Consider the following 21,781-nt stretch of genomic DNA (forward strand, 5'->3'; position numbering starts at 1 on the left):
TACTGTCTTTGTTAATCAAATTGGGAGGAATGTAGAGGCATACATTGATGACATGATAGTCAAATCCAAACAGCTGACGGATCACCTTGCTGATCTCCGAGAAACCTTCACCACACTCAGGCGGCATAAGGTCATGTTAAATCCTAAGAAATGCGTCTTTGGTGTTGAGTCTGGGAAGTTTCTCAGATTCCTGATTGATCAAAGGGGGATAGAGGCTAACCCTGAGAAGATACAGGCGGTAATTGACATGAAGTCACCCCGCACTGTCAAGGAAGCGCAGAGACTAACTGGTTGCCTGGATGCTCTGGGGAGATTCCTCAGCCGGTCAGGTGACAAATTCCTTTACTTCTTCCAAGAAATCAGGTAGAAGACCAGATTTGAATGGGGGGATGAGGCTGAGGCGGCCTTTCAACGGCTGAAAGAACACCTCTACTCTTTGCCAAGACTTGTCAGTCCATTGCCTAGGGAGGTGTTATACATGTACTTAGCTGTCTCAGATCATGCCCTCAGTGCCGTTCTCCTTGCTGAGAGAGGCGGTGTTCAGCTTCCGGTCTATTTCATTAGCCATGTTTTTAAAAATGCTGAGCTCCGGTACCCCATAGTAGAAAAATTTGGCCTCGCTCTGTATATGGCTTTCAAGAAATTGAAGCCATATTTTCTGGCTCATCCGGTGGTAATCTACACCGACCAGCCCCTCAAGCGGCCAATGTCTACTTTGGAGTCATCCGGAAGAATGTTGAAATGGGCTATTGAAATGCAAAGTCTTGAAATCACTTTCGAACCTAGAAAAGCAGTGAAAGGTCAGGCGTTTGCCGACTTCATTGTTGAAATGACCCGACCGGTGCAACCGGATAATCTTGAACAGGTTTGGAAAGTGTATGTAGACGGAAGCTTAACAAAGAGCGGCTGTGGTGCAGGAATTATATATGAGTCCCCAGAGAGGGACAAATTTGAATATGCACTGCGGTTTAAGTTTCAAGCCTCAAATAATGAGGCGGAATATGAAGCCCTGCTAGCCGGAATCCGCATGTGTAAGGCAGCAGGGGCAACGAAGATTGACGCCTATTCTGATTCACAATTGGTCGTTAGCCAGTATGAGGGAGCATATGAGGCAACTCATCCGGCTATGATCAAATATCTTCAGGCAGTCAAGGAAGAGACTGGGGCACTTGAGGAATTCCGTCTGAATCAAGTGCCCAGGTCAGATAACAACCAGGCGGATGCCTTGTCCAAATTGGCTTCATCCGCCTGCTGTGATACTCCTCGGTCGGTCTTTTGGGAAGTTCTTGAAAAGAGAAGCATATATGAAGAGCCCATTCGAACCTTAGACCGAAGCTCCACCTGGATGGATGCCATCCGGGCCTATCTTTCAAACGGCACACTTCCTGATTCACCACAGGAAGCAGCCGTCCTGAAGAAGCGAGCTGCAAGTTTCGAGTTGAAAAATGGAGAACTCTTCAAGGCATGATTTCTTAAGCCCCTGTTGAAGTGTATCACCCCAGAAAAGGGGAAGGAAGTTCTCAAAGACTTGCACTCGGGATTCTGCGCCTCTCATATAGGCGGCAGGTCCCTAGCCGTCAGAGCCAAACGACATTACTTTTGGTCCACTCTTGAGGCAGACGCCAAGGAATTGGTGAAGAAATGTGACAAGTGCCAAAAGTTTGGTAAACTCATTCACCGTCCGGCTACTGATCTGACGGCCATCCACAGCCCAATCCCGTTTGCAAAATGGGGCATGGACATTCTAGGTCCTTACACGCCTGCTCCAGGCGGAAAACGTTACATTTTGGTGGCTGTGGATTATTTCACCAAGTGGGTGGAGGCTGAGGCGGTTAAAAACATCAAGACCTCAGACGTAATTTCCTTCATTTGGAAGAACATTATCACCCGATATGGGGTACCTATGTCTATGGTGTTTGATAATGGTCCTCAGTTTGAGACGCCTCAGCTAAAAACTTGGTTGGGAGATCAGGGGATCTCAAGCTATTTTGCATCTGTTGGCCGGCCCCAAGCAAACGGCCAAGTTGAAGCCTTCAACAAACTTATCTCAGACGGCATTAAAAAGAAAAAAGAAAGAGCCGGTGGCTTATGGGCAGAAGAATTAATCCATGTCCTATGGGCCATCCGGACAACAGCGAAAGGGGCAACCGGTGAAACCCCATTTCTCATGGTTTACGGTGTTGAAGCCGTCTTGCCCATCGAACATTACGAGCCGACTCTCAGAGTCATGCTGTATGATGAAGAGGCAAACTGGGAAGCAATGCGCCTGGCATTGGATTCACTCCCAGAGCGCAGGGGCAATGCCGCCTTGCGTCATGAGATTTACCTTCTGAGAATGACTAGAGTCTATAACAAAAAAGTACACAAGCGTCCTTTGAAAGTTGACGACTTAGTGTTACAGAAAATGGAGGCAATCGGTAGGGCCAATGAGCTGGGAAAGCTAACTCCGAATTGGGAAGGCCCCTACCAGATTTATGAAGAAGTAAGGGATGGCACCTACCGCCTGGAAACCCCAGACGGCAAGCGTCTGCCTAGAACTTGGAATGTAGACAATCTAAAAAAGTACTACTTCTGAGATTGTAAACTTTTTGTAAACACTAAGTCAATTAATGAAGATTCAGACTTTGTTTGCAAAATCGAGTTATTGCTTAATTATCCATCCGGGTAATACCCAGGCGGATTTTTCTTTGCCTAACTAAGTTTGACACTTAGTAAGGGTTACATTTATTGGATCGCCTGAGTGATACTCGGATCCCTTGTTTATTTAAATTTAATACTTTGTTTATTCAACTGCCTGATTGTCCACCTGGGTAATACCCAGACGAACCCGCCTGTTTAAAAAAAAAAACTAAAGTTTGATACTTAGTGTAAATCCAATACTGACTAAAAACTAAGCACAAAAACGTTTAGTGGCTATGCAACCGGTCCCAAACAAGACCAGAGGCTAAAATAGCCGGATGGTTGCTCATTTTATAAAATCGCCTGTCCCAGCATGGACAAAGGCGTCCGGCGACACCCCTCCGGGTGCAATCGTCGCAGAGAACAAACTATTTGTCGGTTCTACGTACCCATGCAGACGGCAAAAATTGAACGGCCAAGTTGGCCAACTGATATACGTGTTTTATACAATGGTTTTCCCCGGTTTTACTTAGTAATTTTATATGGTTTTGAGCTCTACGGAGCCATTTCTTGCTAACAATCTCTTCTTTAGTGTATTCGATTGTTTTAGTAAGCTTTTCAGGAATATGAAGCGTTTCTAGGCAATTGGACGTGTTTTTAGTAGATTCGGAAGAGTTGATAGCCAAGAACTGCAATTTATGTGGAGTGCCCGACCGGGCATGGCTTGCCCGGGCAGACCGGGCAATGAAGAGTTCACAGGAAGAAGCCCAATTCTGAACGGTGCAACGCGCGCCCGATCGGGCAGGCTTCGCCCGGTCAGACCGGGCGATGAAGAAGTCAAGTTATGAAGATGCAATTCTGGAAACGTGTTACGCGCGCCCGACCGGGCGAGGTTCGCCCGGTCTGACCGGGCAAAGAAGGAAAACTGTCGTATTTTACGCAGCCTTCCTCCGCCCGATCGGGCGAGGTCCGCCCGGTCAGACCGGGCAAAGCTCAAGAACGCGTATTTTCTTATTTTTCCGAAATATTATCTTTTGGGGTATAAATACCCTTTTGTAATTAACTTTTAGACAGTTAGTTTTTCATTAGTTTTCTCCTTAAGCCCTAGAAAACTCTCAAGAACCCTAGTTTTATTTTCTTAAGCAATTTCAATCTTTAATCCTAGTTTTATTAATTGTTCCTCAAGAATTCAAGATCATCAATTGAAGTATTTGGTATTTCTTACTTTCCATCTCTTTTATTTATTTTATAGTTCTTTAATTATGTGTTCTCTATTAGATCTTGATTTTGATTTTATTATGATGTGTGAGTAGTTTCCTTAATCCGGGATCTTGCTAAGCCCGATTATGATTGATGTATAAAGTAGATCTTTAAATTCCCCAATAATAATCCCAATTGACATGCTTAATTGATTGTGTTTATGCCAATACTAGATTAGGGATAATTAGTATTGTTATCATCCCTTTGTTCTTATTGCAACGGAAGTTGGGTATTAACGGGATTAGGTTATTTCAATTAAGGGTTTGAAGATCATCACGGAAGTAGATGATTGAATAATTAGGAATCTAGGCATGGTGTTTAATGTCCCTTATTCGCTTGATTCCACGGAAGTAGGCTTGATAGTTAATTTGGGAAGCCATTGATAACTCGGAAGAGACCTTTGGTATTATTATTAGGGATTGCTTTTCTTCTTGTCAATTGATTTATATATTGGGGGTAGATTTATTAGTTTATCAATCATAATCGTGGTGATGCTTGATCTTGGATGCTTTAGTTTATTGATTAATATTTCCTCTAGTTAATTGTGTTATTTAATAAATTAGTTGATTATTATCATCCATTATTGATTGGTCACGTGCTTAGTGATTAATTGAGTCTGATTAATTGAATGAACCATAGTCTCTTGGGATTCGATCCTTACTTGCCCTACTACACAGTTAGAAGGAATAGTTAGGTTATTTTTGTTAGGTACGCGATAAGCCTATCAAATTTTGGCGCCGTTGCCGGGGACTAACGGTTTCATATTGATTTTCCGTGATTCGTTTTTACTAAGCGTTGTTTGTTGCTTCGGCTATTGCCTCCTGTGTTTTTGATGTTCTTTGCCTAGTTCTTTGTTGTATGCAAACACGTTGCTCAGGGTCAGACGACTTAGTGCCTCTCGATTCAGAAATTGAAGCGACTGCAAGAAGACGAAGAAGTAGAAGAAGAGCAGGTAACAGAAATATGGAAGACCAAGCAACAAAGTCTCTTTTGGAGTACGGTATCCCTGACACAACAACCGGACTCCTTTCTAGCATTGTTAGACCACCTATCACCGCTCAGAATTTTGAATTGAAACCGCAGTTTATTCAATTCATATCCAATGATTCATTTGCTGGCACACCTCTTGATTGCCCAGTGAATCATATAGATGGTTTCTTGGAAAAGTGTGACACTATGAAGCTGAATGGTGTTACAGATGATGCTCTTAGACTTCGCCTTTTTCCATTCTCATTACGGGATAGGGCGAAGGAATGGTTAAGAGATGAGGGTTCTGGTTCCTTTGATACATGGGATAAACTAGTAAAAGCTTTTCTGGTCAAGTTCTTGGGACAAGAAAAGACTGCAAGATTAAGGAACGAGCTATCCACTTTCAGGCAATCAGATGAAGAATCCTTATATGACGCATGGAGGAGATTCAAGAGATTACAGAGACAGTGCCCTCATCATGGCATACCTGAATGGATGTTAATCCAAACCTTTTATAACGGTCTAACCCATGAATTCCGGATCTATATCGACGCCGCATCTGGAGGCTCCCTTTTAACTAAAAATCCAACCGAAGCAAAGGAGCTGGTTGAGAAGATGTCAGCCAATGACAACTATCACCCAGGCGGCCGAAATAGTGTCAAGAAAGGAGGTAAATTAGATGTTGATGCTCTAACTCTTTTAACTAGTTCTGTGCAGGCACTTTCAAGCAAGTTCGATAGATTACAAACTGGATCTTCTAATAATGTGCTAGAAACTTGTCAAATGTGTAATACTCAAGGTCACATCGCACCTAATTGCCCACGAAATTCGAATGAGGTATCAATTGAGGAAGCCAATGCCTTCTACAATTCCAACCCTAAAAGACCATACGATCCCCATTCTAATACTTATAATGAAGGTTGGAAGAATCACCCAAATTTCTCATACAAAAACACCCAGGCTCAGCAAAATCCACCTCCGCCCCCACCTCGAAACAACAATTATAATCCACCTGGTTTTCAACCAAGACCACCCCTAGTACAACAACCCATGCAACCTATGCAACCACTCCCTCAAAAATCCAATCTCGAACTAATGATGGAGAACTTCATCAACACCACAAATAATTCCATCCAACAGTTACAAGCCCAGAATAAGCTCATGGAAAATGAAATAAGCCAACTTGCTCATCAAGTCGGCCAATCTTCAAAAACACCAGGTACGTTTCCTGGCCAAACAGAGCAACCACAAAAGGGGCACATGAATGCTGTAATTTTAAGGAGTGGAAAACAGTTGGAAGACCTTCCCGTAAGGGAACCATCAACGATAGATATTGAGGGAATGAGTGAAAAACAGGGGATTTTGCAAAATTCTTCTTCGCCCGGTCAGACCGGGCAATGTCCGCCCGATCGGGCGCGAGAAGCAGTCGACGAAAAACAGGGGACTGTGCGAATTTCTTCTTCGCCCGGTCAGACCGGGCAAGGTCCGCCCGATCGGGCGCAAGAAGAAATTCCAGACAAACAGAAGAACATAAGCAGCTCTTCTTCGCCCGGTCAGACCGGGCAATCACTGCCCGACCGGGCGGGAGATCCAGACAGCCTAATTCCAAGGAATGATGTTCAAGAAAAGCCACGGGAACCGATCCCACCTCTCGCCCCATACATGCCAAGAGTCCCTTTCCCACAGAGGTTAGCCCAGGCTAAGTTAGAGAAAAAGTACGGTAAATTTCTAGACATCCTTAAGAAACTTCACATTAATATACCGTTCTTGGATGCAATTTCTGAAATGCCTTCTTATGCAAAATTTTTGAAAGACATGCTATCTAACAAGAAGAAGCTTGCAGAGAATGCTACTGTTTCTCTAACTGCAGAATGTAGTGCCATTCTGCAAAACACTCTTCCTAAGAAACTAGGTGATCCAGGCAGCTATTCAATCCCAGTGAAGCTCGGAGATATAGAGATCAATAGAGCGCTATGCGATCTTGGTGCAAGTGTAAGCCTTATGCCGCTCTCCATCTGCGAAAAGCTTCAAATGGGTGAGCTAAAGCCTACAAGGATATCTCTGCAACTTGCAGACAGGTCAGTTAAATTTCCCCTCGGTATACTTGAAGATGTTCCATTGCGAGTTGGTAAATTCTTTATTCCATGTGATTTTGTTGTTATGGAAATGGAAGAAGATGCCCATGTCCCTATTATTCTTGGTAGACCATTCTTAGCTACTGCAGGTGCAATTATTGACATGAAGAATGGGAAAATAACATTTGAAGTAGGGGATGAGAAAATGGAGTATTCATTACTGAATGCTATGGGAAATCCGTCTATGGGTGAGACTATTTGTCAAGTGGATGTCCTCGATGATCTACAACAAGAACAACTTCCCCTGATCAAAAAGGAAGATGCTCTTGAAACGGTGTTGATAGGGAGTATCCATGATGAAGATTGGGAAGTAAGGGAGTACACGAGGCTACTAGAAGACGCAAAAGCTAATCCAATCATCGCTCCAGTCAAGGAAGTCCTTAGTACATCGAGTGTTGGGGAGAGTTCGACGCCTCCCGAGGTAGAGTTGAAACCCCTTCCATCTAATCTTAAATATGCATATCTTGGTCCTAAAAATACATACCCTGTTATTGTTAATGCTGAGCTTAATAACATTGAATTAGAGAAACTTCTCGCTGTTTTAAGAAAATATAGAAATGTTATTGGGTATACCATTGATGATATCAAGGGTATTAATCCCTCTTTTTGTATGCATAAGATCATTCTTGAGGACGATCATGCCTCCTCTAGAGAACCTCAAAGAAGGCTAAATCCAACTATGATGGAGGTAGTCAAGAAAGAGGTTCTCAAATTGCTTGCTGCAGGAATAATCTACCCTATCTCAGATAGTAAGTGGGTTAGTCCTGTACAAGTAGTACCAAAGAAAGGAGGTATGACAGTTGTCAAGAATGACAAAGGCGAGCCTGTTGCCACAAGAACTGTTACAGGGTGGCGGATGTGCATTGATTACAGAAAATTAAATAAAGCCACCCGTAAAGATCATTTCCCCTTGCCTTTCATTGATCAAATGCTCGAACGATTGGCTAACCATTCCTTTTTCTGTTACTTGGATGGATATTCCGGTTTTTTTCAAATCCCCATCCGCCCTTGTGATCAGGAAAAGACTACATTCACATGTCCATATGGCACCTTCGCATATCGCAGAATGCCATTCGGACTGTGTAATGCCCCAGCCACGTTCCAACGGTGTATGATGGCTATTTTCTCAGGTCTCATAGAAAATTCTATGGAAGTTTTTATGGATGATTTTTCTGTTTATGGTTCATCTTTCGATATTTGCCTTGATAATCTAACAAAGGTGCTCCATAGATGCCAGGATGTCAATCTGATATTGAACTGGGAGAAGTGCCATTTTATGGTACAACAGGGAATCGTTTTAGGCCATGTAGTTTCAAACAAAGGGATTGAGGTGGACAAAGCCAAAGTAGAGGTAATAGAGAAACTTCCCCCTCCAAATTCTGTGAAAGAAGGAGAGCAAGTCCTTCTATTCAATTCAAGGTTGAAACTATTCCCAGGGAAACTCAGGTCAAGATGGTCGGGCCCTTTCACGGTCTACAAAGCATATCCTTATGGCACCATTGAATTATGGAACAACACCGGGGGCACCTTCAAAGTCAATGGACAAAGGGTGAAGCACTATCGAACGGGAGATCCTATTGAAGAGAAGTCAGATATCACGTTCTCTTCCCCACCACAAACTCAATGAGGATGAATACGGTCAAGCTAATGACCTTCTAAACAAGCGCTTGCGGGAGGCAACCCGATTCTTTTTTTTTTTTTTTTTTTTTTTTTCTTTTCCTTAGTATTTTATACTTTATCTTTCAGTTTATGTCTGTGTTATGCTGTTTTACAGAGAGTATCAAGCTAAGCACGAAGTGGGATGTCAAGAGAGCAGTCAAAGATCGAGTTACCGCGTTTTTGCTCTTCGCCCGGGCAGACCGGGCAAATTCCGCCCGATCGGGCGCGAGAAACAAAGAGCCAAAAAGAGAATATGAAGTTAAGCTTTTCTCCGCCCGATCAGACCGGGCAATGTCCGCCCGATCGGGCGCGAGAAACAAAGAGCCAGAAAGAGAATATGAAGCTAAGCTTTACTCCGCCCGATCAGACCGGGCAATGTCTGCCCGATCGGGCGCGAGTAGCAGAATCTGAAAAAAAAAAAAAAAAAAAAAAAAAAAAAAAAAAAAAAAAAAAAAAAAAAAAAAAAGTCCAGTCTCCTTCGCCCGGTCAGACCGGGCAAAGAGCGCCCGATCGGGCGCGACGGAATCCTGCGGGCTTATATTAGGGATTTCAGCGTCTTCTTTTCTTCTCCGCTTCCTTTTGAGGAGCCGTCGAGATTCCTATGCTCTCCTTAAGCTGCAATGAGGCCATTGCCGCATTTAGCTTGGGGGAGTTGCTTCGTACATGTGGTATTCTCTCTCCTTATCTCTCTTATCTTTCTTGTTTTATTTTAGTGTAGTTATTTTAGTTGTTTTTATCTTAAAAAAAAAAAAAAAACATACAAAAAATACGATCCAATGAATAATAAATCATGCTTCCCTGTGCCCCATTCATGAAAATTGTTTTAATTCTTGGTATATGATGACGAGTATTGTGGATAGGTTAGCCATGATTTGATGTTTGATTACTTGGATGTCTTAACATGAGTCAATTTTGCCCAACTACTTGTGAATATAGTGCTTGACTAGTTGATTTGGTTAGGAATGTGTGTTAGTTCCTGGTATGTCAATGAAGTTGAGTATTGGTTTATAACTTTGAGTAATGTTTGCATGACTCATTAATATGCACATTGAGGAGGACGAAGGCATTTGTTCCTCTAGGTGGCTTTCAGACGATATTAGATACATTTGTTCCCTTCTTGCTACCCATGTTGTTGCTTGTGCCCTTTTATTGTTTATTTTGCCACATTACAAGCCTATTTAAGCCCCATTGGTTACTAGTCCCAAGCTTAGCTTGGGGGAGCTAATAGTGAGTGAGGCGAGGGAGTTGTAGTGTGCATGTAATTTGCACAATTTTGGGTGGATTTGAGAAGTTTCTTATTTGTTCTTATTGTTGTGGATTGAAAAAAAAGAAAAAAAAAATTGAAAATTTATTGTGCAAAGAAAAAATTCCAATGTGAGATGAAAAAAAGGGAAAAGAAAGAGCAAAAGAAAAAATTGTTTCAATGTTCAAGTGTTCTAATTGAAGGCTGCTCAAGAAAAAAAAAAGGAGAGTTCAAAGTTTGTTTGTTCACTCAAGTTCTATAATTTTATATTTTGTATATATGAGTGAAATTTTAAGTGTTGGAAATTTTTAATATAATTGGATGTTTGGTGAATTTTTGGTAGAGTTGAGTTGTGTTGGAGATGATTTGGTCATTAATTCATTTTGACCTTGGTTTTATTTATTAGGATTTTGGCTCCCTTAAGCATAGCTTTACTCTTACATTTTCCCAAATATTTCCTACCTTTTATCCTAGCCTTACATTACAAGCTTTGAAGACCTTCTGACCTTTGTGCATAGAGTTGTGTGAATGTGAAATTAGTTGTTTTCCAATGCAAAGAATGATTTGATATATTTCGAGTCGACTGCTAGGTTGAGTGCTTGTTTTCTTTAAACACACGAGTGCGTGAGTTTGGGAGGGCATTGTTCACATTTAAAGGAGTTGGATGGAGAGCGATCGAGTATATCTTTTACTCGCCACATAAATGAGAGTTGAGTGTGTGAACACTAGTCTTGAATTCTATATGCTCTTGTGGTTTGCTCTATTTGACTATTGTCAGACAGGATGAGTAGTCAGATGGATTTGATTGGTTGACTTTGATGCATAACTGTCGAGTTTACCTTTAATCGTATTTATTGATTTGAATTGCTTTTGGGGTGAAGTATTGATTTATTTATTCATTGCTTTGCTTAGGGACAAGCAAAGGTTTAGCTTGGGGGAATTTGATATACGTGTTTTATACAATGGTTTTCCCCGGTTTTACTTAGTAATTTTATATGGTTTTGAGCTCTACGGAGCCATTTCTTGCTAACAATCTCTTCTTTAGTGTATTCGATTGTTTTAGTAAGCTTTTCAGGAATATGAAGCGTTTCTAGGCAATTGGACGTGTTTTTAGTAGATTCGGAAGAGTTGATAGCCAAGAACTGCAATTTATGTGGAGTGCCCGACCGGGCATGGCTTGCCCGGGCAGACCGGGCAATGAAGAGTTCACAGGAAGAAGCCCAATTCTGAACGGTGCAACGCGCGCCCGATCGGGCAGGCTTCGCCCGGTCAGACCGGGCGATGAAGAAGTCAAGTTATGAAGATGCAATTCTGGAAACGTGTTACGCGCGCCCGACCGGGCGAGGTTCGCCCGGTCTGACCGGGCAAAGAAGGAAAACTGTCGTATTTTACGCAGCCTTCCTCCGCCCGATCGGGCGAGGTCCGCCCGGTCAGACCGGGCAAAGCTCAAGAACGCGTATTTTCTTATTTTTCCGAAATATTATCTTTTGGGGGTATAAATACCCTTTTGTAATTAACTTTTAGACAGTTAGTTTTTCATTAGTTTTCTCCTTAAGCCCTAGAAAACTCTCAAGAACCCTAGTTTTATTTTCTTAAGCAATTTCAATCTTTAATCCTAGTTTTATTAATTGTTCCTCAAGAATTCAAGATCATCAATTGAAGTATTTGGTATTTCTTACTTTCCATCTCTTTTATTTATTTTATAGTTCTTTAATTATGTGTTCTCTATTAGATCTTGATTTTGATTTTATTATGATGTGTGAGTAGTTTCCTTAATCCGGGATCTTGCTAAGCCCGATTATGATTGATGTATAAAGTAGATCTTTAAATTCCCCAATAATAATCCCAATTGACATGCTTAATTGATTGTGTTTATGCCAATACTAGATTAGGGATAATTAGTATTGTTATCATCCCTTTGTTCTTATTGCAACGGAAGTTGGGTATTAACGGGATTAGGTTATTTCAATTAAGGGTTTGAAGATCATCACGGAAGTAGATGATTGAATAATTAGGAATCTAGGCATGGTGTTTAATGTCCCTTATTCGCTTGATTCCACGGAAGTAGGCTTGATAGTTAATTTGGGAAGCCATTGATAACTCGGAAGAGACCTTTGGTATTATTATTAGGGATTGCTTTTCTTCTTGTCAATTGATTTATATATTGGGGGTAGATTTATTAGTTTATCAATCATAATCGTGGTGATGCTTGATCTTGGATGCTTTAGTTTATTGATTAATATTTCCTCTAGTTAATTGTGTTATTTAATAAATTAGTTGATTATTATCATCCATTATTGATTGGTCACGTGCTTAGTGATTAATTGAGTCTGATTAATTGAATGAACCATAGTCTCTTGGGATTCGATCCTTACTTGCCCTACTACACAGTTAGAAGGAATAGTTAGGTTATTTTTGTTAGGTACGCGATAAGCCTATCACCAACTCATAGTCGTCTGACCAAAATAACCTATGAGGAACGAACACGTTTCCAGATACCGGATGCCCATAGGCATCAGTCGGTCATTGATGGAAATTCTTACTTGGGTTATTTATTCCAAAGTTGCACTCACTTCCCCTATTGGGGCAAAGAATTGTGTAACGGCTACGCGTTAACCCCAGACAGAATATAACCGCCTGGGTAAGAAGCTCAAAGCACCCGCTTTTACGGCCTGCTGTGCACTTGGTTTGGGGCAATCACCATTGTGATTGATTGGCCTAAAAACACTCCATACTTCTCCAAGTATCAAGTGTTTTCAAGCCAATCAATCAGCCTGGCATAAAACCAACCACACAGCCGCCCAGGGGCAAGAGCACCCGGATTGCAAATTGCCGCATGCTTTTTTTTTAAGTTGGGCAAAATACTAAAGAATTGCATACACATGAAAAATTCAAATAAAAAAAGCTCAAAACAGACATATATAAAATCCGACTGAGTCGGAATACTTCATTTATATTTGAAATGGCACAAAGGCCAGAATAGTTGTTAGCCGGACACATCCGGTGAAGAAAGAAAGTAAAATGTTAACCCAACCCCATGGTTGGTAAAAAGATACAACAAAACACGGCATGCAAGCCGGTAAATAACAAGGATTGGCATACTGCCGCAGAAAGGTGGGAGGCTCGCCTAAGGCTGAGGCGGAGTCTTCTCCGGCTGAGTTTGGCTGGCTTGGCCCTCCTGATGATCGTCCGCCTGCTCCTCATCATCAGAGACTTCATATCCCTGCTCAGAAGCCCAGTCTTTGAAGCGAGGCGGAGGAGCATCACCCAGTTGCTGGGCATCATACACCTTAGTGGCGTAATCATACCTCAGCTTATAGACCTCAAAGTCTATTTCTGGGTAGAGGAGGCCCCAGGTGATCTTCAGCCGGGCCAAGTTGTCCCATTCATTCTCCTTAGTCAGCCGGGTCTGCTCCCGGGCCAGCTCATCCGACTGCTTGTTGCGCAGGGTCATGAGCTCGAGCTTCAGGCGGTCGTTGTCAATCTGGAGTTGGGCATTCTCCTTGTCAGCGTCTTCTAATGCCTTGAGATCAGACTTGGCATCTTTCAACTGCTTCTCAAGACCATCAACCCGACTGTTAGCTTCATCATTTGCAGCCGTCAAACTCCGGATCAGCTCTTCCTGTTTCAACTCTACTGCTTTAATCTTTAAATTACACATATAATCAGAATGTTCAGCAAAGTTGAGGTTTTCTAGGGCCCTCCGTTTGGCGTCATTTACCTCATCCTGTTTTCGCCTGAAGGGGCCCCGGAGACTGTCCACTCTCACCATAGCCTGAGACAATGACAACCAGTTTGTGAGTTACTTGGCCAAGTTAAAGATAAAAGATATCAGGGTAAAGGGGTTTTTTACCTCAGCCAGGGAACCCATTATCCGGTCAAAGTCCACAACCTGCAGATCAGGTTTGGAGGCTTTCTCAGACCGGGTGAGGGTCCTCGCCATCCGCTTTGCGAAGCCTTCAAGATCCGGCGGGTTAGGAGTCAGATCTGCATCAAAAGTAGTTCTTTGTGAGATAGAAGCAGCGTAGCTGGCATTCATTCGTTGCCGGCTACTGACTGACCCTTTTGAAGAATCAACCTTGGTCTTGACTCTCATAAAATCAAGTGGCCAAGGTACCGCATTTTGTTCCTTACCGTGAATTTTCGGATGGGTCTCCGGCTTGTTCTCCTCCCCAGTGGTTGCCGCACCGCCTGCAACCTTAGGTGTCTCGCCACCCTTCGAAGCCGTAGAGGCTTCCGACGCTTTCTGCTGTTCTGAGCTTTCACTCAGTTTCTTCAGAACAGCAGGAGACTTGCCCCCAGTCGTTGGACGACCGGATTGGACAGAGCTTTGTTTTTGGGGGGGATCCTTCCTTGCGGCTTTAGCAGCCGGAGCCTTCTCCAGGTCATCTCCCTGCCTTTTGGGAAGCTTGGAGAATGATCGAGGGATTCTCTTAGCGGACTCCTGAGAAAGAAGCAAATATAAGCATACCCAACCGGTATATATATATATAAAAAAACGCAAACATTAAGTCAGGCGGCCTTACCCCGCCTTTCTTGTTGTCCTTTGCCTCGACGGCTGCCTTTTTGGCAAGAGCCGCCTCCTTGCGCAATTGCGCCGCTGATTTAGCAGGAGTCTTGTCCTGGTCAACCATCTTCAGGGCTTCTTCTGCAAAATCAAGAATTTCAAGTTAGAAAGAATTAAAGCAAGTTTGCAATAAAAAGAAAACAATTGTTTCGGGTGAGAAGTATTCTACCCTTGGGAAACATTGTGCTTAGTCCGCAGGCGGACAAGAAGCATTCATCTTTGAAGAAGTCCGGGTGGGGGATCCAATTCTTAGGAACAATAATGTGAGTCCCATCCCCCATGGACTCAGTTGTAGTTTCAAAAAATCCCGGCTCCATGATTTGCTCCCGGGCTTTAGTAGATAGTGCCGGGAGAGGGCATTTGCGTCCAAGAAGAGCCGGCTCGGTGTTGTACCGGCGCAGTGTCCGGTTGTGTCTTAGGGTGGGGGAGGAAATCAAATAAAACTTGTCCTTCCACCCGGACCATTTGGACACTTTGTCCAACGTCATCAAGTATAGGGGCAAGGTAGTCAGAGTATACCATGCCCCATGGCCGCCTGGAGCCTTGCTCAAATAGTGCATGTGAGCGAAGGCAGAGAAGCCGGGGTTCAAATTTTGGAACTCGCAGGAGGCAATATAACTTAAAATGTTCACCCACGAGTTTGGGGTGAGCTGCCAAACCCCCAGATCGTACTCCTTAAGGATTTTCCTAATCCCGGGGTGGAGGGGGAACCGGAGGCCGACTTCTATTACCGCCTCATAGCAGATGAAGTAGTCATCTGCATGATCTATGTCGTACCCCCAGGCCATCACAGCATCAGCCAGAGGGACAATAACTTCCCATCCCCTTCCAAAGGGATGTTTCTCTTTAAAGGCCCTGAACCCGCTGTTAAGAAGGGCAATGTTGCTCGGCAGCATCCGGGTTCTTTTAGGGTTTGGATTGTCAGCTACTTTGGGCGGCTGCTGATAGTCAGCCGAAAAATCCCCCTGGTCAGAGTCGGAAGACTCTGCTCTTGATCCCTGGCCGACCTCAGCGTCGCCGGCTTCCTTGGAGGAGGCGGCTCCCTCGTCGTCTACCACTCTTACTCCAGAGCTCCCGGATGTAGAGGGAGCCTCCTCGTCGGAACCACTCTCCTCCCAATCCCTCTGATCCCCATCCGGGAAAACCTCATCGGCTGACACTCTCATGGTGCGCTGGCTCTTAGACCGCCTGACCATTTGTTTCGTTCTGGCCATTGTGTCCTGCACAGACACAGAGAGGGAGGAATTCGGAGATGAGCATATTGGTTCCGACAGTCCAGAAGAGGCACCCCCTGTTCTAGACTCAGCCGTTCCGGGGGATCGGCTGAGTGTCCTAGGCAGTGCCGAGTGGGAGGATTGGGAACTCATTTATATTTTTTATTTTCTAAAGAAAGCCGGGCATACAGGCGGAAAAAATGGTATGTAAATCGAAAGGGAGAAAAGCTAAAATGGTACAGGCGGTTACCTTGCTTTGACTCTGAAAAATCTGAAAACCGCTATAGCCGGTGAACCGGGTGATGAACTGCTAGCACTCGAAAGCTTGAAACTCGCTGGTTATGCAGGCGGGAGCAGAGAAAACTCTCTCTAGAATCTCTCTTTTTCTCCCTCTATAAAGTCAATATGAATGTAAAGTGTGAAAAGGAGGGGGGGTAACTTTCCATTTATAGAAAGTAAAAATGGGGGGGAAATTTTGATTTGAAATTCAAAATTTTACCTGTTACTGTTCACCTATGAAAGGTGGACACGTGTCACAGGCCCCACGTGACATGCACGTGCGACCTGTGAGGGGCAAATGTTTAGGGTATTTTTACCCAAGACACATGGACCAATGAGAGGTCGCCACGTGTCTAGCTCAGGATGGCTCATGTGGCTCAACATCCTCTTGACACGTGGACCAATGAGAGGTTGCCACGTGTCGAGCTCAGGATGGCCCATGTGGCTCAACGTCCTCTTGACACTTGGCGCCCTCAGATATGTTTCTAAAATGGCGACTTCCAAAGGCCCAAACTTCTAGGAGCGCCGTAAAACGGCGCAGCCACTAAAATCTAGGTCAAGTGACCTCGGGAGGGGCACTTTTCCCAACGACCCTATAAATTGGGGGATATTTCCCCATTTTGGGGACAGATTGAATCATTTATTACACACTTATTCTCTTACATCAGAGAAAGACCTGAGCTTGGATTCCGAGCAGATACCCACCTTAATTTTTGTTCTCTCTATTCCGTTTCAAGTTACTAACTTGTGCGTCGGAGGCGGAGCACCACCCAACCGGTGTCTCCGTTTGTTTTGCAGGTACAGCTCACAGTGGATCAGTTTTCGTGTTGTAACTCTCCCAAGGGACAAAAACACCCAAAACATTTTCAATTTCAATTCTTGATTTATTAGTGACAAGCAACATTTACTAATTATTCCTTTACTACCTCGGTGTATAAACACCTTGAGTGCGTAAGGCACCCCAAAACCTTAACCTCGTCTTATAAGACTTGAATTCTTCTGTTACTCATTTTATTTCAATAATCATGAATGAGTAATAAATAAATCATTCCACAAATCACATACCTTTGCCTCTAAGTGCACCTTGCATAATTAGAGCACAAATAATTCTTGCAAAATATAAAATAGTGCACGTCATACGAAATTCACAATGTATAACCAAACAATTTAACTTAGTCATCCCTATACATGATACTAAGTTCTCGATCCGTCCTTAAACATGCACCTACAAGCAAGGTTTCGTAACTTGTACGTACCTTGAATAAACGAATTGGTATGCCACTTTACTAACTAGAAATCACCTTCAATAAACTCCTCTCCTAAACCAAACAATAATATCTCAATCAATACCCAATCAATCAAATTTACAGCAATACTAACTTACTTTAAAACCTTCAAAATCCGAATCAAACAACACTTTAAAACCTTCCCTTTAGTTAAAATTAAAGGCTTATATATAGTTCTTTAAATTTTCTTCATAAAAACCTTAAAATACATTCTTATATATGAAATTACAGCATGCTTAAAGTTTAATAAAAATCTTAAAATTATGTAAAAACCCCGAATAATCTCCCTTTTTAATGGGTGATTAAACCCTCTTTATAAAACATCAAAAGTAGTACTTAGAAACTATTTCCAGCACATAAAAATTCAATAGAAACATATATTTATGCTTAATTAACTTTAAACATAATTAATTTTATTAATCAAACTCAAGGATAATATTTTAAGTATAAAAAAACTTCGTTAAAATCAAAAATTGCCCGAAAATCATATTTAGAGGCTGAATTTGGCCACGAAAGGGTAGTGATCACTACCAAAGGTAGTGTATTTTTCTTAAAACGTTGTTTCTACATGAAAAACACTACCTTTTCATCAAAATCGGATGAGTTCAGAACCTGATCGGGATTAAAACGGATTAATATTAATGAACGGAAATCTTAAAATTAAAACACGAATTTAAGTGTTTAAAATAATCTGGATTTAAGGTAAACTAATTTGTAGTTATAATCACCAAAATTTAAAAACATCATTACTATAAAAGCCCTAAATCAATTGTTCATAAAAACCCTAAAATCATAATTTTTGATAACTTGTTATTTGGCATGATTTTAGGGTACTTTTGAACCTTGTTTTCGTTATTAATCGACATCAAAGTTCATTTTTTATCCTATTTTTATGCAAATTTTGTACCATCCATGCTTCACCGGTTGTTTGTGTTTTTGATGTAATGTAGCTATTTTTAGCACTATGGACATGATCAAGCATGAGTGAGCAAGGATAAGGGCAAGCTTGGTTGATAGAGCCATGGAGGAAGAAGGAGGAATGCCTTAAAGGGAAATGAAAAGCTTTTAGAGAACCTTGAAAGGTCGTTTGCGTAAGCGTCAACTTCAACTAACCATAACTTTTGATCTTATCAACCTTTTGAAGCGATTCAAATTGGAGATTAAAGTTCGTCTCAAGAGCTTTCCAACGACTGGTCACAAGTCCATTTCCGACAAGAAACGTAGAAGTTACAGCTTCTCAAAGTTAAGCAGTCTAGGCAGGGCATCCTGCACGGACGTGCAAGATGATAGCACGTCCGTGCAAATCTGCACGTCCGTGCCAAAAGCTGCACGTCCGTGCAGACCTTGGCAGAAGCTTCTGCCTCCATTTTGGCCCTCCTGCACGTCCGTGCCAAACTTGGCACGGCCGTGCTTAGCCTTGCACGTCCGTGCCAAATCTGGCACGTCCGTGCGGACCTGCAGTCAAGCCCGATTCTTGTTTTCTCCGTCCTTTTTATTTGGGGGTCTTATAAATACCCCCTTTGAGCTCATTTGTACGGGAGGCAGTTTTTTTAGAGCTTTCCTCTTAGTTTGTAGTCTTAGAACATTAAATTCTCAAATCATTAGTTAGTTCTCAATTATTAGCTTGGAAACATTCAAATTCAATCATTGTGGAAGACAAAATCCACCATTGTTGCTCACTTTGAAGCTTCATAGTAACCATTTCTTACTCATCTTTTCTACTTCTCTTTACTTTGTTGTTAATTATTTGCTAGTTCTTGCATGTTTTGGATTGTTAATTAGCTTAATCATTAGTTTGAACTTGTTCATGAATTGCTTGAAATCTTTAATTGCTTTAACCCCCATGGATTGTGAGTAGTCTAAATTCTAGGGTTTGGGCAAAACCCTCAATGTAGTCACTAATTACTTGTTGCATGTGCTAATTTGGTTGTTGTGGGATGTTAATTAGTTGAGCTTAAGTGGTTTAATTGCTTAGTTCTTGTATATGGTCATTGCTAGAACTATTTATCCAAGCTTTCTCAACGAAGGATCGAGAGATGAACTTGAGTTAGCTCCCTTATGCTTGATTGACCCGAAATGCCATGAGAATAGGGATTACTGGTCAAGGGAATGTTTATGTCATCGTGATTATGCTTTAACACTTGTTTTATGCTATGTAACCACGAGAGTAGGTTGTATTCATGATTCAAGTAATCCCTCTAGCTTGAGAGAGTAGTTGGGTGCTTTAGATGACTTCCCCTAATTTATCCCATTAATTTACCTTGATTGTTGCATGCTAATTGTGATTTGTGATGAAATTGAGTGGTATAACCCAAGCCCTAGATTCCTCTTAATATTGTTAATCTCCTCTTAGCTTTAATTGAATTGAATTAGAAGAAGTTACTCAAAACAACCCAATTTAGAATTCATTTAGCTTATTTAAACGGTAATACTCGGTGGTTGATTCAACGCCTCTCTTGGGTTCGACCCTTTCTTACCCTTACTATTGCTAGTGAGACCAAGATAGGAATTATTATCTTTGGTAGGCTCGACGACGGCCTATCAAATTTTGGCGCCGTTGCCGGGGAGGCAAAGTCACATTGAATGTATTATTGTTGAATGAGACTAGATGTGTGTATATGTATAGTAGTTTTCTTACCTTAATTTTTGTTTATGTGTGTTTAACTTGCGATAGTCATTGCTAACGTTTTTCTTAGCTTTGTTTGACTTTGCATGACACGAAAGAGTAAGCAATCACCGCTTATTCCCGTTGATCCAGAGCTAAATAGGACTTTGAGAAACGTGAGGAGACTCTTGCAAGGCACACCCGAGTTTTCCATTGTATATTCTGATTCCGATCCGGAAGAGGTTTTTGGAGCTAACGAAGAAGATAACATGGGAGAGAATCCTCCTCAACCATTGTTAAGAGACTATGACCACCCCAACGCATTCCAACTTCGGAGTGGCATACGTCTTCCCACCACGAATGCAAACAACTTTGAGCTTTCACCTCAACTCATCCGCATGATTCAAAGCGATCAATTTGGGGGTAGTCCTTATGAGTGTCCTTTTGCTCATTTGGACAATTTTCTTGAATTGTGTACAACTATCAAGCAAAACAACATTTCGGAAGAGTTTATTCGGATGCACATGTTTCAATTCTCCCTTCGAGACAAAGCAAAGCATTGGTTGAGAACGGTTGAAGAGGGATCGTTGAGTACTTGGGATGAGGTGACTAGAGCTTTTCTTGGGAAGTATTGCCCTCCCGAGAAAACCGCTGAATTAAGACGGAAGATCACAAACTTCAACCAAGAGGTTGATGAAACTTTGAGTGAAGCATGGGAGCGGTTCAAAGATTATACTAGAGCATGCCCTCACCACGGTTTCACCTCATGGATCATAGTGCAAAGCTTCTATGATGGTCTTACTCCTACCTCAAGGGCTAACCTTGATTCGGGAGCCGGAGGTAGCCTTAAAAAGCTATCGGTTGACGAGGCCTACAAAATGATTGAGGAAGTGGCTAAGCATTATGCTTATGGAGGTGATAAAAGGCAAGGTCAACCCAAGAAGGGCGGTAAGCATGATCTTGAAGTAATAGATCTTATTGCTTCAAAGGTTAATATGTTAGCTCGAAAGCTAGATCAAGTGAACAATGTGCCTGGTAGCTCCTCCCCACAAGTCATGTCTTGTGAGACTTGTGGAGGAAATGACCACTTGGCATCCTATTGCAACACTACAACGGAGCATGTGGCTTCACTTGGTAGGAATGATCCTTACTCCCAAACTTTTAACCAAGGTTGGAAACAACATCCAAATTTTGGGTGGAAACAACCCAATCAAGCTCCCCCTCCTCAAAACAATTACAACCAAGCTCCTCCTTACAATCAACCCTCTCCACAACAACAAGCTCCCTATCGCCACCCCAATCAAAGAGACAATGTCCAACAAAGACCCCAATACAATCAAGCCCCTCCTCCTCCAAAATCCAACATTGAATCCGTTTTGGAAACCTTCATGACCCAACAAATCAAGATCAATGGGGAAGTTAGTAGCTCAATTCAACAACTCCAAGCACACAATAAGATGATTGAAAGTCAATTATCTCAAATTGCACAACAAGTTGGGTGCACCTCTAACCCCGGTGGTCAATTTCCAAGCACAACGGTAATGAATCCAAAAGAGCAAGCGAAATCAATCACCTTGATTATGGAAGGGGGTATGAAACTCCAATTATGAGAGAAAATGTTGCCAAAAAGGGAGATGAGGGAGATAGTTGGGTAGATGAAAGTGAGTTTGAAAATGAAGTGAGTGAGGAGGCGAGAGGAAGGTCAAAAATGAGTGATAAGGGTGCCTCAAAGAGAGATGAGGGAGAAGTGAAGAGTCAAGCTCCATTGAGAGCATATGAGCCTCATATTCCATTCCCTCATAGAATGATAGAGAAGAAGCTAAATGAGAAATTTTCTAAGTTCCTTGATGAAATGGAAGGACTTCAATCAAACATTCCACTTCTCCATGCTTTGTCTCAAATGCCTACATATGCATTGAAAAATATTCTTTCTAACAAGAGTAGG

General features: G+C 42.2%; 2 protein-coding genes across 2 annotated transcripts; both read left to right on the plus strand.

The window, feature by feature from the left end:
- Positions 1 to 6,510: 6,510 nt before the first annotated feature.
- On the plus strand, positions 6,511 to 7,131 carry LOC110701833 (DNA damage-inducible protein 1-like; the record flags this gene model as incomplete). Its single annotated transcript, XM_021879454.1, has 1 exon — positions 6,511 to 7,131. A coding segment is annotated over one exon (621 nt), but the record flags the coding sequence as incomplete, so codon positions are not given.
- Positions 7,132 to 20,105: 12,974 nt separating this feature from the next.
- On the plus strand, positions 20,106 to 21,446 carry LOC110701790. Its single transcript, XM_021879418.1, has one exon. The coding sequence runs from the start codon at positions 20,106 to 20,108 to the stop codon at positions 21,444 to 21,446; it is 1,341 nt and encodes a 446-aa protein (XP_021735110.1).
- Positions 21,447 to 21,781: the final 335 nt, after the last annotated feature.

This window comes from Chenopodium quinoa, unplaced genomic scaffold (assembly GCF_001683475.1).
Source record: "Chenopodium quinoa cultivar QQ74 unplaced genomic scaffold, ASM168347v1, whole genome shotgun sequence".
In the NCBI taxonomy this organism is placed as follows: domain Eukaryota; kingdom Viridiplantae; phylum Streptophyta; class Magnoliopsida; order Caryophyllales; family Amaranthaceae; genus Chenopodium; species Chenopodium quinoa.

What these genes read in the sequence shown, in the direction of transcription:
- LOC110701790 (XM_021879418.1), top strand. Translation starts at nt 20,106, where the DNA reads ATGGGAGAGAATCCTCCTCAACCATTGTTAAGAGACTATGACCACCCC.